Here is a 20,118-nt window from a genome sequence, read left to right as displayed (position 1 = left end):
TAAAGAATTATAGCGACATTGACAGAACGGCCATGAGAAGCAAGGATATTACCATGTTTACGATTAGAGAAAAAACTAGATATACTCGCGAAAGGCGAAAAAGACTTCTTCCACTTAGCTGCACACAATACTTGAAATGTCTGTGTGATTAATGGTTCTATTTTTTTTTTTTTTTTTTTTTTTTTTTTTTTTTTTTTTTTAAATAAAAGCTATAAGAAACATTAACGAGAATTGATATCAGCTGAGATTATCACGTAACCATGACCTTGCTTTCAGCTGTGAAAACGCTGGCAGAGAAAATTTTTACTTAGTTTGCTCTTCTGTAGCGAATTAGTAGAAACTGCAGTTTAAAAACAATTTCTCGCTACTCACCATATTACATTGTCTCACAATAATAAGACTAAACGAAAAGAATGCAATCTTACACGTGTGACTGAATGCAAATTTGCGCATTCCAGACGAAATCTTTCAATACTCAATAGAAGATAATAGAATAGAAAGAAAATTGGTAAGCCTAAGTTTTGAGATTGTCAATCTATATGTTATTCAAAGTAGGCCTTGTGAAAGTCCATTTTAAGAGTACGCACGGAGGATTGTTGCGTATGGCTGGTGGACCGGACCCCAAAATTTATTCATCCCTTTCACTTCTATGGGAACGATACGCTAGTCCTAAATCAATTTACGATATTATAGTATCTACCTTGTTTGTTCATCAAGGAATTTTATTATACCTTGATGAACAAATACGGCAGATAGCAGTCAAACTAATATTTTGAAAGATAGTGAGTACGGACTTTCAATATATATTTAAGTGTAACGTCCTGCGATTGTGTACCTAGGTTTAAGAAGACTGATAAACCGTGGAATGACTGAAGTGGGAGAACCCCAAGTAAACTCACACACACGATGTTTGTCCAGCTCAAAGCCCACTAGACGCGAGCTGGGATCGAATCAGGGACCACACGCACCCGAGATGAGCGCTCTACCACCAAGCCACTGCGGTTCTGCAGAATTTTGTTGACAGGTGCGCGTACTAGGAAACATACTTAGTTACTTACTACAACGTTATAAAGTGGATACTAGGACAGCCCTGCGCATAAACAAGAAAATACATACTGTACCTAAATGAAGTAAGGTAATTTCTGCAGTAATAATAATTTCCTTTTTACCTTTCCGTTGAAAGGAAGCTTTCTTTTCCAAATATGCAAGGAAAAAAGAACACGATATTGATCTTCACATGTTCCTCGAAATTCTCTACATTGTTTGATTGAAAATGTATAGGTTTCTCTTCTAGATTCATTTGTGAAAACGTTTCAGAAAACTAATACAACATTATCAATATACGGTTTTCGCAGGTGCCTACATCGATTGAGAAGCAAAAGGTCCTTTCTTCACAGATCTTTAGTACAATCTCATCCATTCAGAGCAGGAGTAAGGTTATGAAGAGATGAACTTACGAGCGGCTGGGAATCAAAACTAAGCAAACCGATTTAGTATTAGTATCTTGCTTCACAATCAAAGATCCCGGGTTCAAATAACATGGCGTGCAATCCCAATTGAGGGTTTCTAAGTTTATATATATATATATATATATATATATATATATATATATATATATATATATATATATATATATATATATATATATATATATATATATATATATATATATATATATATACACTTAGTACCATCAAACCAATGATGGGATGGTATTTTTAATATACAGCATAAGCTCTGGTTTCTACCTTCCAAGCTTCATTCTTATGTTTAGTTTTAATTCTTTTAAATATAAAACTTTCACAGTTGTAATTGGAATTATGAATGCATTGATCACTTATCACAAAGATAAAGATCTAAACGCCATGCTTAATAATAATAATAATAATAATAATAATAATAATAATAATAATAATAATAATAATAATAATAATAATAATAATACACTTCTTTTGAGACTCTTAGTTGCCAGCAAACCTTGTAGGAGAACACTATGTTTATCCACAACTTCAGATATCACAGGATCTTAGATCAGTATTCCACATAATTTACGTAACGCTAGCGTCAGCAGAAATTACTTTTTTGAGGAGGCTTCGACTAGAGTTTACCTTTTATATACAGTGAAACCTGTCTTTAGGGGAATTGAGCGGGACTAGCAGAAATTTCCGTTAAAGTCAGGTTTCCGCTTAATAGAGGTAGACCTTTATTTAAAAAAATACATGCTTATAACGGACATACTGAGAAAACATATTGTTCTACGTAGCTTGTTCACTTACAGTACTTCTTTCTTCTACTAACTAATACACACACAAACACACACACGCAAACACACACACACACACACACACATACACACACACACAACTTAAAATGAACACAAAATATGCTATGTGCACGTTTACTGTATTTTTCCAATAGTCAAACAGGGTTTTCTGTATGCATTGCTGCTTGGCTGCTTGACTGTTCGCATATGCTGTACCCTGAGAAACTACACTAAGTAAATCAGTCGTAATTCCCTAAGGCAAATTGTTCAGAAGGCTTAACAAAAGAACGAAGGATTTATCGCAGACAGTGTAATATATATGTTTGCCCCTCATACAATATCTAAAAATTTTCTAAACGCTGTAGTCCGGAACTCAGAATTTTCCGTTATTAGGTTTGTTTTGCTTTCCGTTCTCCGCGTAACACAGTTTCCGCTTAATGAAGTGACTTTTACATATTTTTTTTACTCCAAAATTCATGGGACCGTGAAATATTTCCGTTTAAGACAGTTTTCCGTTTAATAAAGGGTCCGTTGAAGGCAGGTTTTACTGTATTACACTTTCAGATATTTAGGATCAATATTAACAGACGAAAATCATGTTCACGAAGAAATTAAATGTCGACTAAAAGCAGGGAAGTAGTGTTCTTATTCAATTCAAAATCTCTTGTTCTCGCGTATTCTGTAGAGACATTTCAAGCTTAAAATATATAAAACTATAATCATGCCTGTAGTTCCATATGGTTGCGAAACATGGTCGCTTACTCTGAGGGAGAGAAACTGGAATGGTGGAAACTTCGTAACGAGGAACTACATAATTTATACGGTTTACCAAACATTGTTAGGATCATTAAGTCTAGGAGGCTTAGGTGGGCAGGTCATGTAGCAAGGATGGAAGAAAGTAGGAATGCTTTCAAAGTGTTGACTGGAAAACCAATCGGAAAACGACCATTAGGAAGACCTAGGCGCAGATGGGAGGACAATATTAAGATGGATCTCGCAGAGATAGAAATACAAAGTAGAAACTGGACGCAATTGGCTAAAGACAGAAGTCAGTGGAGAGCTTTGTTGACCTCCGGGTTTCTTAGGCTATCGAGTTTTATCGTTAGTTGATGCAGTTCTTTGCCATAGGTCTCGTGTCATCCAAAGAAAATTCCGTAACTTGGAAGGTGTTGAACTTTTACATCAAGCATACAATCCTGACTTAGCACCTTCAGATTACCACTTGTTCTTGCAATAGGATATTTCTTTTGTGGTAAAACATTCGTTAATATGGATGATGTTAGTTTAAAAAAAAAGAAAAACCTAAGTCCATAGTACACACAGGACGTTCGCAATTTGGCGGAATGTGGATATCTACTATAGGGCAACAATGGTTTATCTTTTGTAGATTAAAGTCTCTTCACAGTTTTCTTGTGTTTTTATTTTTCACATGTGTGGCGGGAACCTTATACGACACTGGTTAATCAATGTGTAAAACAAAACAAACAAACAAACAAACCAAAAAAAAAAAAAAGATATTCAACAGCACGTTTTGAAGAAAGGCAAGTGTTTCGTTTTTCTTTCTTTAATCCACGTAAGAATCTGTCATCACAAAATGGCCTGATGAGCCGCAAATGAGTACACCTCAGCATCTTTTCTCCTCCCCACCCCGAAGATTACCTTTAAACTTTCTTTCCTTTTATTTCAGTTGATCAAGGAAGAAACTGAAGCAAAGAAGTAATATTCTTGTACGCCTACGGACAGCAGCATTGTGAAATTGCATACAGATATGCTTGATACCGAACAATGTAACCTAAAACATTTTTTTTTTCATGTTATATTCACTGGCGTAACTTTTGTGTAGGGAAAATTGCTATTTTTAATTCATTATTCTGTATAATCAGGGGCAGTGGCATACGTCAAGTTTGTCAAGAAAGGAATCAAACTCCTAAGTTAATATGATTTCAGGTGATTTTTTTTGTGCACACATCTTAGTGTGATATATATTTTTGACATAACATCTCACTTATCCGGGGTTAAAACTTTGAAATCCCCTTGCGTATGACACGGTCAGGGGAAATTGGACGCTACGCCACTGTTTTAGTATATAAACGTACAGAAAGAACGTTACGTGACGTCACGTTATTATTATTATTATTATTATTATTATTATTATTATTATTATTATTATTATTATTATTATTTCGTTGCATTCCGAAGTGATATATAAAGCTATCATTCCAATGTGTTGACATTCCAGTTAGATCTCACTGCACAAGAATTCTTTTTCTGTACCTCAATAAAAATTGTCTCTAGTATTATCAAGACAATCAATGAAGCGTGGAAAATTCCTTCTTTACCCAACACATTGAAAGAATGTTCACTTTGTGTGTGTGTGTCATTCCATGACAATTTCACTTTTGTAATATTACGTGTATCTATTAGTGTCGAGTTCCCCGAGAAACAGGTTGGTTCCACCTCGAAGCTATTATGATTCCGTAATAGAGCCACAAGAATGTCTGACCTGTTTTTCAAGGGTTGACTCACCCTGAGGACTGACATTTCAGGAAAAGAAGTTGCAATTTATAAGAGAAGAAGAAGCTTCAGGTCTTCAACACACAAATAGTGTATTCGTAATCGCCAAACGATCCTGTTTCTTTTTTCTCAAGCGACATTATTAATAAATCAATGTGGACTTGGTGCTTATGCAAGTGGACAATGACCTTGGTCCATGTTCTTTCTAATACCTGTAACATGTTAAAAAAGGAAGGAGAATATACATGTATGACACGAAAGGGTCAATGTCTGCAGTTTAGGAGCGTGTTAACAGGATGTTAGAAATATCGAATGCATCGCATGTCCAGTTGCTTGTCTGCTAACTGCATTAGCTACAAGATTCTCCTCTCTTATGTCATTCCCTTCCCCTGTACTGGGACACGTATTATCTTTAAAACAGTCACTATAGGCACACATTGTATACATATCTGTCGAGACACAGGATATCTACAAGCTTCGTAAGTGGCCGTAACAGTAAAAGAAGAAAGAGCGTTTAGATAGATAGCTAGAATTCTTGTCTATCACACCGTGACGAAATCTTGAAAGTAGTTTTGCATTGCCAACTTCTTTCGTAATGACAGTCATTTAGATTCATATGAACCTTTCTTTTTAGATCAAGTGTGTGAGAATCTAGCGCAGTGGTGGAATAGAATTTACAAGGTCCCTTGCACCCACAACAAATTGGGCTTTTAGGTGCATAATATATTTTTTAGGATTAATTGGTCAGATTGGAGTTCAGCGTTCCTTTCAGCACAGATGCTATACCGAGACTATTCGCAAAAGGCACGCGCGCTAGCCAATAGGCCAGAGGGGAGAACTTTTCGTTGGGGTAAGGAGCTCATGAGGCCTTCCAGGACAGGAACCGGAGTTTTGAGGAACTTAAATGTTGTACGTGCATGCGTCGAGTGGAGGAGGAAGATGAGTTATTTTCTGTTGATTTACAATTTCTCTACAATTCTTCCCAGAAGGTACAGGCTAATGAAATTTATTTTCTACCTTGGTCGTCCGTGTGTTTGTATTGAAAATATTAAGATTTCAGAAAGTGAGAAATACACAAAGATATACCTTAGATCTCCAATATCAACTTTATTATCTCTCTTTCTATCCGGAAAGGAAGAAAGATTGTAATATACCTGAAATGTTTAAAATTCACTCTAGTTTCTCACCTGCAGGAGGATAATCAACGGACTCCTTGAATCATACAGGTCTGAAGGAGCACTGGTTATACAGTATATATTCTTCACAAGCTTCCACACACTGAATCCGTCCACATTGCGGGCTTGTAAGTTGTGTTCCTGTGGCTAAGTTGTTAATATTCCGGAAACTAAATTAATCTTCTTAGGACAATTTTGTACGGTGGTATTGCTGAACTGTACTCTGCGTATAATCTGAAGAATTCCAATACGATCTTCCATCACCTTGGGATATTGCTCGATAAAAATCATGTATTAAATATTCAGATATGGCACTTTACTATAACTGTTCTGTTGAGTTAAAAAGCAATTGTGGAGAAAGTAAAATTTCTCACTCAAAAAAGCTTTTCTGAGCCTGTCCTTCATCCCCAATATTTCAAATTATTATAGAAATCCAAATATTACTTTACATAACACTTAGCACTACTTTAAAACCATATATGTGGTATATGTAAGAAAGTAAATATTGCATTAAAAGTACCATTCCAACATTCGCCTAGTAAAATGTCAGACAAATTATGCTGAATAGATTCTTAAAGGATAACATTTAAATTAACGCAATTCAAAGAAACTGCAGAAAGACAATGTTTTAAAAAGATACCTATTCCAATCGAATGTGTGTGATGAAGCTTCTATACGAAACTTAACATTTCACAGGGCCGTCCTGTTGGTGGGGCAAATGAGGCGGTCGTTCCAGATACGCGCCAAGGTGGCAAGAGTAAGATCCGTAGCAAGAAAGAAAGAAAGAAAAAAAAGAACTATTCGTAATTTCGTTTTGAGATTCTAAATATTTAGAGCCGAGTTTGAAATACATTTTTATGACTACTTCATTAATATCACGAAGTGCACGCATCGTGGGATATACTATCATTGATATAAAAACATCAAAGTTGGCGCAGAATTTATTAATGTTAGATTCAGGAATTTGACCTACATCACTGACTCAGTAATTTACCTTCAGACCAGGCCTTGCAAATCGACGGGACAACCTGACATTTCGAAATCACAATTATACGCCGATCATGCTACTACATTCACTTAATTTTACAAAACGTCTCAAAATGATTCAAGTTCATAAAATGGCCAATTCCTTACACAATAGTACTCGAAATGAAAGAGTGGGCCGCGGTGGGTTCGTAGCAGAGTTCACCTTTAATGCATGGGGTCCTTGGTTCGATCCCAGCTAGCACCAAGCCAGTTTTGTGGCGGACAAACTCCGTGTGTGAGAGTTTTCTCGGGGTTCTCCCGTCTTCACCCATTATCTTAATCCCACCATTTCATCCATTTCTCAATCTTACCGTTTCCTTTAGCCTAACCAGTATAATTGGGACGTAAAACTCACGGATTTCATTTTTCCTTTCAAAATGAAGGAGTAATCTGACAGTGCGATGGAAAAAATCCAGTCTGGAAAAGAAATTTCAACCATTACAACCAGAAGTTCCCTCCAACCCTTCAGCTCGCTGTTCGCCGTAGGTTAAAATCATGCTTATAATTGTTTACATTTAACTTTATTATTATTATTATTATTATTATTATTATTATTATTATTATTATTATTATTATTATTATTATTATTATTATTTTACAGTCTGCTCAACGGCAAACATGGTGCTACACAAGTAGGCCCTATTAATGCTCACGGTCCTGCTCTTAAGAGTCTTCATCCCGGCGAAATTGAAATACCGCTAATTTTACAGTAATTATGTGATATCTTCAAATAGATAAAAGATAATCGAAATGTGGAACAAGAGCGCCCTAGACAATATTATTTTACATGAGAAACCGTTATCACTACTCACTTATCTGCTTTCGATTTCGAGCCATTTCGAAAATCGGCATTTATTTTCGCGTTTCTAAACAACTGAAAACAAAGCCACTAGGTGACTTATGATAACGGTACCTCACGCAAAATAATATTGTCTAGGGCGCTCTTGTTCCATTTTCAATTATCTTTTATCTATTTGAAGATATCACATAATTACTGTAAAATTAGCGGTATTTTAATTTCGCCAGGATGAAGACTCTTAATAAACAGCAAAGCATGTTCATGAGAGCTAATTTTCAAATGAAGTGTAATGATATAGTTTTTAAGCTTTTAAGCTCAATTAAATCCTCACAATAGTTTGAAAGCTGCAAATTCCCTCCACGCTAGCGCTACCTATTGGCGTAAGGCAACGCACGTAAGTGTGAAAGTTAATACTGTATTAGAGTTATTCACAGATCGAGAATTTCCCTTTTATAATAAGACTGTACAAACGTCACAAACTAGTAACAAAAATTTAATCATAATATTCAGTAACATCACAGTAGATCTGTTAGGAAACTTTCAGAGATACTTGAACAGGACCATTTAAGATACTCCCTTATATTAGGAGTGCAAAACTTCACTCTGTGTGATATACGGCATCCAATTTACGTCAGCAAACATCCAGGGAGCAATTTCATAAAATATTTAAAGTCTGACTCATGAGACTATGATCGGTCACTCTCCTGGACAAGTTTCTCGAAAATTCTCTCCTGAAGTGACAGGCTAATAAAGTTATCTTCCTACCTTGGTCTTCAATGTCTCCACATTGTAAATTGAAAGTTTCCAGAAACAAGGATGCAGTGAATTGAGAATAAATAGATATACGTGACAACTTTATTGCTAAAAAATATCATATGTTAATTATGCTATCGAATATAAATGCCTCATACGAAAAATTTTCGCGAAAATGACTAGGTAGGCAGTTTAATGAAAGACAAACAATTTGTATAAACATTTTGCGCTGTAAAAAAATGTACACATTCACCTTGTCCAAAACAGAGCTCACATGTCGCGAAAACATGTAAAGTTTACGTATGAAAGATGGACAAATAATTTTGAGTAAGTTTTTCCTCCCTCATCATAGTTTGTGACTCAGATGACCTACAAACCAAGATAAGGAGAGTTCTTCAAATTTCCACCCTAAAAAAGGTTGATTTAGTGTGAACTGTAGATAACGGCACATTACAACTAATACAGAGAAAGTTATTTTGACAATTTCACTGATTTCTACAGAAGTACATATTCCTATTCTCAGTCTGGCGATTTTAAAATCTGTAAGGTGCAAACTTAAAACGAGAAATGAGTAGACGAAAGTGGAAATCCAATACATATAACAAATATGTAAAGGTTTTAATGCAATATGCTGTAAAGAAAGTGTAAAACCTACTTTCTCCAATCCTTCATTGTGAAGAGTAATAAATATTTGAAGTATTCCCAATCTGTTGGCCTTATTCGTAAATAAAGGAATTTGTCTACCATCTGCGAAATGTTTGCTTCTTTGACTTGCCCAGAGGCATCGATATGCTCAACTTTTTCTTTACTAGCAACTTTCAGTTTCAATCACGCGTCACTGAAAACAGTTAGTACTGTACAAGATTAAAACAGGAACATGTTCCAAACTGTAATTATTTTTGTTCGTCATAGTTTCTGCAAGATTCGTATATAGGGATATGACATTGTTTCGTACCTAGGCAGTATGATCTATTACATCATCTCTATAAGAGTATAAATAATAAAAGTACTCTCTAAGTTACTGACTCTTAATTTAACAAGATTATGACAGAACAAAAGGTATGGCAAACACGAAGGATACACTCTCATTCTTGAACAGCACAGAAAATAATAATGCCAAGGAAAAAGTTAACATAATACTCAAAATAATAATCGCTATTGGATTGCCCTGGTTGATTGGAGGGCTTGGCTTCAGTATAACGTCTCTTAAGCACTAATGCTGTATGAGACGGGATCTACAGTTTAAGGTTGCATCAAAACCGCTACTAAGAATTCTATCTAAACCAAACACTCCTACCCACCGGGAATCTAACCCAAGACGACACACACACAAAACACGGACGGCAACCACCCAGCCGCGAAGAGGTACTTAACCTTGAGTTGAATCAAACCATTCGAAATTGTTACCATCTCCCTAAGGTCTATAATGTTAATTGTCTTTTTATTCGTCCACCAGAAAGGTCTGTAAGACTTTTCAACTACAGAACATTTTTGTTTGCTTAGCAGGAATTTGAGGAGCAGTTAAAAAGCTTGTGTGAATAGTTTCTAATTCCTCTAGATTTCTAGACTCATTTTCAATAAAAGAAAATCAGGTGCACAAAACAATATTGATGCAGTAGGGAATGTTGCATAGTCGTTTACTTGTGTTATATGTATTCACTGCATGAAATGCCACAAAATGCCACAGAACATTTTTTTTTTCTACTTCATGGTTAGAAGTATGACACGCTCTGTTACAGTCAACAGCTGCTGGTACTTGTGTTGGTACTGCTTTTAGAAGCGACAATCTGGAACAGTACCCTCCTGCACGTGCGTGTGCGGTTGTATGATACATGTCATCTAAAGATATACAAACTACTCAAATCACAATTACCATCCACTGTAAACCCTTTATTATTGCCCATAAGGCATCTTCCGCAAATAGAGTTTCTAATTGATTTTGGAACTGCAGCTGATTACAAAAGAAGCGTAAATGGAATTTTTCGAGGTATTCTGATCTCCTCTACCAATTATACCACTATTATGGCTGATTATATGCGTATATTTGCACAAAAGTTTCCTTCCTAGCATATTGTGAACAATCTGGTTCTAAACTAAAAATTCTGAATAAAAGTATGTTTTCCACTGGCCTACTTAATTTTCACTTATAGACTACTCTCTGGCATTAAATGAATGCTATGGTAATTTATTTTCACTATGCGGGTTAATTGAAAACTAAATGGAATCTTTAAAGATGCAGAGTTTCTACCTTATTGTTTAAGAAGCATGATAATTAAAACAAGTGAATAATTATGAAAAACGTCATGAAATGCAGAAAGAACTAGAAGAAACCACACGAACAATACGGTCACTAAAACATGTCCTGGGATCCAACCAAAGACTGTTCGCAGCTGTTAAATGCTCTACTGCTGAGACTCTTGAGTAAACTAAAGATACGTAATATATGCAAATTACTGGTTGGTTGAGTTGCAGTTCAGGCTCCTACCGAGCAGCGATGCTATATGAGACGCGGGCCTAGAGCTTAACACGGGATATGAACCACACGAGCTCCGCAGGGATGAACACTGGCCTCTTGCTCCGAAGACGCTTACGTTAAACCATTATAGCCATAAGAGCTCATATGTAAATAATTGATTACGGAACCACTTTGCAATTATGAAGTAACATTCATCGAAATCAATATTGAAAGCAGGGAAGAAAGTGAAAGATAATATTTTGCCGATCAAAATGTGAAGAAAATTTATTTCCTTTGGTGTCACACTTATACACGAATAGGGGAATTTTAGTGGTTATACATAATTTGTCAGCCACAAAATGTTTCGCCCTGGAATGGAGAACCGATATGGCATATAATCATTTCAGCAGCCATTTCAGATTTTTTTTTTTTTTTTTTTTTTTTTTTTTTGAGGTAAGACCCCCATGTAAGTAGATGTTTGAGTTTATCCATTGCTATATTATTATCCTATTGATTTATATAAAGCTCAAACAATGGGAGAGCAGTTGCCCTTCATGGAGCCCTAAATGACGCCTGAATTACTTCAATCTTTGAAAATACGAAGAAATTCACACACCCAGTTACTTTCTGGACCAGAAACTCTCAGTCTGAGATCGAACTTGTGATTATTACTGTTGTGTTTTTAAGCTGAGTGTCCCCTTTTAGCACCAAAGCTGTATTAGACGTGCACCTACAGTTTAAGGTGTAACCTGAACGACCGTGATGCGTCGAAAGTTCGATGACCACCACCTGGAATCGAACCAGGAACCTGCACCAGAAAAGAGGCGTGCACTAAGATCTTATAACATTCAAAAATTGTGTTTATTTACTCCGCAAAATTTAGAGAAATCCTTAATATTAACTATATTCTAGAACGAATAGAATATTATTTAAAAGCAAACAACTTACTTTCAGACACCCTCCACAGCCAGATCCCAGTCTCCACTTGATCGATCTTTGCCTCTCCTACCTTCTCGGCACTACCCCTTTGCTACCGTGAAAACTTTCTGCTATCGTCCTTGACACGCGAAAAGATTGTTCTGAACGAGGAACGAGATACCTAGTCAGCTGGGATTTTTTTAAAATCGAGCTTAATGACGCTGATACATGCAGTTATCCAAAACCATCCTACAAGAGGCACAGGTGACTAAGGTTTCTACTCTAACTGTATAAGATATTTTCGTTCAAGTAAAGTTAATTGCTCGAATTTACAAATATTTGTGCAACTAACGTCACGTAGTGATCATACGATTATGCTGTTAATGATATCATCTGTATTATATCTTGAACCGCACATTTCGAGATGGAGAGTATTTATACCCTAGTATAAATCCTCTCCATTTCGAAAGCTACGGTTCAAGATATAATAAAACCAGTGCCGGATTTAAGTTTGATGGGGCCCTAAGCTATTGAAAGGATCCTTTATACATCAAGCTTTCTTTTTCAGCGACACAATGTCGCCGTTTTTTTAGGTTTGAATATAACTATATGCTAATTTATGGACCTAATGGATATCTAAATGGAAACAAGGGCCCATTACAAGCAGGGCTGCTAAACTGTGCTCCATTATAAGCAGGTCTGCTAAACTGGGCTCCATTATAAGCAGGGCTAGATAACAAGGCCTCATTACAAGTAAGGCTGAGAAATAGAACCATATTACTTGCATCATAAAAGCAAGCACATAATACAAAACACCATTGTTGTATGTGCATTTTTTCTTATTTGCGTTTTCTTTTTATTTGAAAATTACATTAAATCCAAGGATGTTGTAAATAGAGGATCTGCCCATGTGTATCTTCGTCCTATTAAATTGATGAAGCCAAAAAACAACCGAGCATCGGCACGTCTGATTGGCTACTCTCGTTTCTGCCATTGTCTGGATACTTTCGTTTCCGCCATGATTGGTGGCTCAAAACATTGCGATCCTATTGGGAGGAGTGGGCAGAATAGGGTTGGCGAAACTGTGACGTATGGCTTCAAGATTTTGTTGTAAGGGCAGATCCTCTATTTCATAAGATCCTTGATTAAATCAGTTTCCTTTTAATTTTTTGTCCCCCGAGCGAATTGGACTTTAAGCTATAGCTTGTTTAGCTTATACGTGAATCCGGCACTGAATAATACAGATGACTAAATCGTTAACAGCTAGTGGCGTAGCAGCTGCCCCCGCAGTGCGGGGGGGGCCCGAGGTATAGGGGGCCCCGAAGTCTTGCGATGAATAAAGATTTAAAGAAGTAGAGCTTCAACCTTACTTCTGTCGGCTTTACAACTAGGGCCCCTTCTCTATACTTTGCGGGGGGGCCCGCAAAAGTGTGCTACGCCACTGTTAACAGCATAATCGTATGATCACTACGTGACGTTAAGTCAAGACTATGTGCAAATGACCTCGCAACGATGACAGAATAGTTGATTATGATTAATATCTCTTACGGATATAAACTTAGGCCTAGTATACGTATGTGATAGACAAATACATTTGCAGCGCTTTGCCTAATTATCAGGCGAGTGAATCAAGCTGAACTGAAATTTAAGACGCTGAGTACCTATCAATTCATACTAAAAAGAAAATCTGGATAAAGAAGTATGGATTTCAATTTATGCAGGTTAATTCATACCTAATGTTTAAGGTGTGCTAAGTGTAAAGAAGTGCTAAACGCCAACACAACATACCTCACAATAATTCGGTGAGATTTGAGAGGTACGTACTAACAGCGGCGCAAATCTGACTTCAACATGGGGGTGGGGGGACAAGTAAATTTTTTTTCTTTGATAAGCAATGCTCAAATTACTTGAAGTTGAAAAACAATCCTGTGGAGGATCAGGGAGCAGAGTTGTCTTCAACATTGGGAAGTGGGCAGATTTCAGGCTTATTCTGGGTGGACATCAATTTCATCTCGCTTTCCTTTGTGGCAATCTGACACAAATCACATTTTTTCCCCAAAAAACACGAGGAAAATAAACATTTTTGAAAATTACAATTCTTCGCTACAACCTTAGTGAACAAAAATTTCACTATGTGCTTTCGAACATATAGAAAGAATTAGTATATATTAGGTACGGTATGTTTTACGGCCTTAGCTTCCAGACAAATTGTTATTTATCCTGATGTGACTTCCCTAAAGATCCACTACTGTTCGCGAGAACTCAATTACTGATTCAATCTCTCTTTGAGGAAGATTTCATGAACAATCTCTCTAATTCAATTTCATTCTGAAGTTGACACTTCACCAAAAGAAGACTAAAATTAAAAATAAAAAGGCAAGAAAACTGGAAAGAGAAACTAACTACCAGCAAGCTATCTGCGATTAGCACTTCTTTACATTCGCCTTTACTGCTGTTAACACATTCATTCATTTTCGGGTAACTGTTGTCTAAGAATTTCGGTTCGGTTACATTCCCCACACCTCTCTCTTTTAAACAGTTAGACCAAATGTGTCTAGTAATACTAGCTTTCAAGTCTTAGGAAAAAAAAAAAAAACCTTCAACTATGTAGGATAAGATGCACTTTGTTATGCACTTGCAGGATAAATGCAGATATAACCAGTGGTCGAAATGAAACTGTATGCGGTGGTATGCCATACCCTCTAGTTTTTCAGTGATAAAGGCATACCCCCTCTGGTTTATCAGTGAACAAGACATACCGTCACTGGAGAGTAGATGCTAAATATCTTTACATTATAATATCGTAACTACATAGAAGCTCGCCAATGGTTTTTCAGTCATTATGTAAATAGAAATGCAATCTTTTAGACACCATACCGTCACTGTGTTTCAACATTTAAATAGCCGGTATGTGAAGTCAAAATCATAATAAAACATACCACCTCTGCTACTTTACACTTGGAACACTGGATATAACCAATGGTCACAAGTTGTTATCTAGCACCAAAACTTTTTGCAACACCCTTTTAGGTATTGAACAACACCAATATAATTTCTCTATGACTTACGGTTGTAGAGATATGGCTTCCTAAATCTCGGAAATTGGACATTTTTGGGCAATATAGGCCTATAGGGAACGTAGGGAACGGAAAGAGTGACGCGAAAAATTCCATAATTTCTTTCCGATAGTCTTTATGCTTTATGGAATAGAGGGCTCAAAATTGAAAAATTCGTAAAACACAAACAAACAAACAGAGAGAGAGAGAGAGAGAGAGAGAGAGAGAGAGAGAGAGAGAGAGAGAGAGAGAAAAAATTCAATAACGAACTTTTTAAGTTGGTTGAATATAAATAATCATAGTAGACACCTTTATCCCGATTTTTCTGGGGGGGGGGGAGGGGGAAGAATCGAAATGTGAAAGGAAGTATTGCTAAAGGACGTGCTCTGCAAAAGAGTGATACCGGTACCATAACTCCGTGAAAGGGGGGAAGGGAGGGAGGCAAACTCCAAGTGAGCAGACTTTCATCGGAAGTATGCTTAAAGAAACACAATCTAGATTATTACTAACAAAAGTTAATCAAATTTGCATAGATCCAACTAGAATTAGATCTGAACCTTAACATTAAAGTTCAGGACTAACCAGGTCGACAGGACTATCATTATTCAATAGATAGTCCTAGAAAAACAAACATCGGAAAGTTACCAAATGCTCACAGAAGATTCTCCCAAGTATGGACAGGATCTAATTCTAATATAGAATCTTACCATAAAACTTCATCTTTGATGCGGAAGGTCTTGGGTTTGACGCTTGGTTGTAGGCACAGGCTTGAAACCAGACACAAAGCTTACAACTTAAACATCAAAAGGACAATAACTAAGAAAGTCAATTTATTTACAAATGGCCACTCATTCCTCTTTGAAATACTGCATTCTCGCAACCGTATCTACATCTAGACCTATTTACTTTGCAGCAAACAAATCTAAATAAAATTTCCGTACCACAGTAACTTCCACCAGGAATCTAAGTCCAATATCATTCGAATCGAATCAAAGAATCACATTCACGGCAAGTTTCGAAATCTGGTATTGGAGAAAGATAAAGATAAAATAGAGACGTTTTAAAACAGAAAGGAGAGAAGAGGACGCTTTCGGCCAACTGGGTTGGACACACTTTGCGAAGAAATTGTCTTCATACCGCCATAGAAAGAAAGTGTAGAGTAGGAAGAACACAATTGGTTGATAATTTGAAAAACAGAAGAAAATATGGGGGGATAAAAGAGGAAAATCGAGAAACATGGGGAAAACATTTCTACGCTTCATTAGTCCCACAACCTTCCAAAAGGCAGAATATTTAATATGATAATGGTAACTACATAGGACAAGTTGCATCACGTATTTCGGCTCGCATTAAAATTCTTCAACAACCAAACAATTTACGTATTTAATTTACTTCGACGTAGAGCGCTTAAAAAAAAAGGAGAGAGAGAGAGATGGGTGGCCAGGAATCTTGTGAACAAGACTGAGAAACTTATTAAATTAAAACTAAGACATTCTGAATTAAATTAGTTCATTTTAAGTTTAACAGGACATACTGATTAACGTGGAATCTGAACCACATGAGCTCCCACCGGAAATCGAACCCGGGTCTCCCACGCCGAAGGCGCGTATGCTAGCCACGAAGAAGCTCTCACTCCGGATTAAATTTCAGGTATTTTTTTTTAAATAATAGTTCGTAATACTTTTTACAATTGCATACGAACCGCAAAGTAGAAAAATAGCTACAAAAAAAAAAAAAAAAAAGGCGGTGGGGAAATAGTCCAGTATAATTGACCTATTTTACAGTTTTTAATATACTGATACAAACGAATTTTAAAATTACGAAACTCTAATCATATTTTGGATTCAAAATGCACCATTTCCCATTTTCAAAGTACTTCCTCTCACAGAAAAAAATACATTGGAATCTAGCCCATTTATTTTTTTTTCTCTTAACCTTGCTTGAGTTCAAAAATCAATACACCAATCTTCTACAAAGGGGAAACCTAAGCTATTAAATAAGAAGTTACGTTATTTACAAGAAAAAGAACTTCTAATCCAATGACACGTTAAGGTAGATTAATATCCCCACCTTACCCAACCCCACTGATTACAAAACACAGCGCTCTTTACACTGACCTACCTGAAAGCAATTCAACGGTGCCAAGGATCGAAGCGGCGAATCACGAGGTATAACTCCTTCTTGCCTTAATCGAGCCCTTTCCACTCGGGCCAGAGTAGGAGAATCAAGTAGAAGCGGCGAGACACTGCCGGGACTCGAAGCCCCGTCCACCAGCATGATGCCGGCTGGCAAAAAACACACAAGAAGCGCACAGCACGCGAGTTCCACCCTTTCACTACACAAAATTCCCACACACTAGCTGACTGGCCACTGAGAAAACTGAACTGCACTGAAACGGTATGCTACACACAGCACAGGAGCGTGACGCATACTTGGTTCTCCTCCCTCCTAGCGACAAAGTGACGTCACAGATTCTCCTTTCTCCCCTACCAGCGGCTGGAAGCCCCCACCTACTTCTTTCGATCCTCAAAACTCTCAACTCAACTATAGCAGAAAGTGACCCACATCCTTCAAAGAAACATCAATCAAACATTGTGGTTCAATGACAGGACATATAGCTAACGTTGGGTAACATCCGATCAGCTCCTCGTCTGTTATTCAGTTATTCTACCGTCTTTCGTGACAATGGGTATCTATTTCCTGTAGGATGCATTCTCTATGTGTGTGTCTTCTTTCGACGGTGACATTTTTCGAATACGAAAACAACAGTGGTTTATCGTTTATCAAGTATACACATAACTTATTTACAATACAACCAGATTTTAAGATGGTTTCATACGTAAAAGATCAGCATTTTATAATGTTGAATGATTAGATTCCTCCCTGAAGGTTTAATAAAAGGGTACTGAGAGCTGATTTCACACGGCAATTTGGCGAAGTGAGGTGATTTTGAAGTTGATTTTGAGTTTAACGTCCCGTTCAGCAGCGAGGCTATATGAGACGTAGACCTACTGATTAACGTGGAATCCGAACCACATGAGCTACCCGCCAGGAATCGAACTCGGGTCTACCACGCCAAAGACGCGTACGCTAACCGCTTAGCCACGGAGGAGCTCACACGCCAATTTGGGTGACGCGGACTATAGTAATATATTACATAAACATATTTTTTCCCATTAATTATACCATTATTTATTTATTTACAGTTACATTGTTTTAGGTGAAACTGGAAGGTTATTCTATGCTGGAAATGTCATCAAAGGAAGTCCAGATTCTTTTTTTTTTTTTTTAAGGTGAAAAGGGAATAGGCGATAACCTATGTATTCAAGGTATCAGGTTGGTTGATTAAGAGTTTAGCATAAATTTCAGCAGCGAGAATATATGAACATGCAGCTTGACGTGGGATTCAATACTCATGAGCTCCCACTGGAAATCGAACCCGGGTCTCCAGAACCAAAGACGCGTGCTTTAACCATATAGCCAGGATGAAACTCACTTGTAAGACTTTAATCTCCAAATTGTTAGACCAAAAAAAAAAAAAAAAAAAAAAAAACGTTGTCCACATCACCAGGGTAAGTGACATCTGCAATGTGAATAGAACACAAATCAGAAATAGGAATGGTGAAACAGTGTTTTAAGAAAAAAGAAGGTATTTATTTGCAGCTGAATTACGAAATTACGAATTACCAACTAGGGATCGTACGCAAAGGAAATCTTAAATACACCGAAAATAGTGAAACAAAGTGTTTTAAGAAAAAAGAAGGTATTTATTTCCAGCTGAATTATGAAATTACGAATTACCGACTAGGGATCCTACGCAAAGGAAATCTTAAATACACCTGAAATAGTGAAACAATGATTTCGTGGTAAAAATGACATTGGTTGGTTTGAAGTTCAGCGTCCTTCTAGCTCCGAAGCTATATAAGATACAGGTCGACTGCTTAACATCGAATTGAAACCATATGAGTTGTCATCAGGAATCGATCCCAGGTCTTCTGCACCTAAGCCGTGTATGACAACCACGTAATAAAAGATTAAGCTATTCTTCGTTTGGAGTTTAGCGTTCTCTCTCTCTCTCTCTTTAAGCACCGAGACTGCATAAAATGAAATGAAATGAAATTAAATCTTTCAATTTAACATCCCACAATTACACCTTTTGGGCTAAGGGAGACGGATGATTGAGGTAAGTGAATGGAATTAAATTATGAGAGAAGACGGTAGTACCCCGAGAAAACCCACCATGTTGTCCACCATGAATTTACTTGGCTGGGAGTTGAACATGGGACCCCATGCACCATAAGAAAGTGCTCTACCACTAAGCCACCGTTTATCCTACCCTCCGAGGCTACATGGCATGTAGATCTACAGTTCAACGTAAGATTTGAATCACGTGTACTTCCACTGGGAATCGAACACAGATCTTCAACCAACGGAGAGAACGCTAATCATGAAGAACGGAGATATCTTTAAATACTCGAATACAATGTGTCCACAAAGTTACGCAACCTAGACTTTGATTTTCTATATCTTTTGAAGCAAGAAGTATAAAGATCCGATTCTTGTAATAAAATTTTGCGTTATCCATGCAGATATTTTGAGAAGAAAACCGACATAATCCGTGACATCGAATTTTAGTAATTGTTTAAATGACTGGAAGTGCAATTCACAAAAATTTAAGATACTCAAGAATGAATACTAGTGATTAATGAGAGTCTACTGCAGTGTTGCCAACACGTATACTATGTTAGTGTACTGCACATACATTCAACAAAGTAGACAGTGCAGCGCAGTAATGATATCAGAGGGGGGGGGGGAACCACTGAAGGGAAGCTGTGAATTTCACTCTTCCTGGGCAAACCTTCGATCATGACCAGCAAAAGTTACCTGTATTTTCACAGTACTACTTTGATCTTTATGTGTGAATCCTCCAGGAGGAAATCGTCTGAAATCATCACCGGTGCCGTGAACGAAAATAGGTTGATAACCACTGATCAAGACTAATATAATCAAGCCTCTCAGAGACGTGTGGGAAAGGTTGAATAGGATAGGCAATTAGCATAAACTTTATAGGCCTAAACATTTTTTAAGAAATTGTCTGCTTTTTTCATTCTAACTATGGAATGTTGTTGCACGTTGTATTTATCCATTTACCTTTTTTT

At 37.0% G+C, this 20,118-nt stretch overlaps 1 protein-coding gene across 2 annotated transcripts in view; it reads right to left on the bottom strand.

Moving 5' to 3' along the window:
* LOC145693255 (uncharacterized) overlaps window positions 1-17,395 on the bottom strand; it is a 213,292-nt gene extending 195,897 nt beyond the window's left edge. The window contains exon 1 of one of the 2 annotated variants that reach the window (XM_081769088.1): window positions 17,081-17,395. In XM_081769088.1, the coding sequence (XP_081625214.1) occupies window positions 17,081-17,236 (156 nt within the window). In that variant the 5' untranslated portion in view covers window positions 17,237-17,395. The remainder of the gene's footprint in view (window positions 1-17,080) is intronic. The other variant, XM_081769089.1, reaches the window with a different exon arrangement.
* Between the last annotated feature and the right edge of the window lie 2,723 nt (window positions 17,396-20,118).

This window comes from Thermobia domestica, chromosome 8, assembly GCF_964235325.1.
Source record: "Thermobia domestica chromosome 8, izTheDome1.hap1.1, whole genome shotgun sequence".
In the NCBI taxonomy this organism is placed as follows: domain Eukaryota; kingdom Metazoa; phylum Arthropoda; class Insecta; order Zygentoma; family Lepismatidae; genus Thermobia; species Thermobia domestica.
The sequence above is the reverse complement of the archived record's forward strand: the minus strand, read 5'-3'. Positions and strand labels throughout refer to the sequence as shown.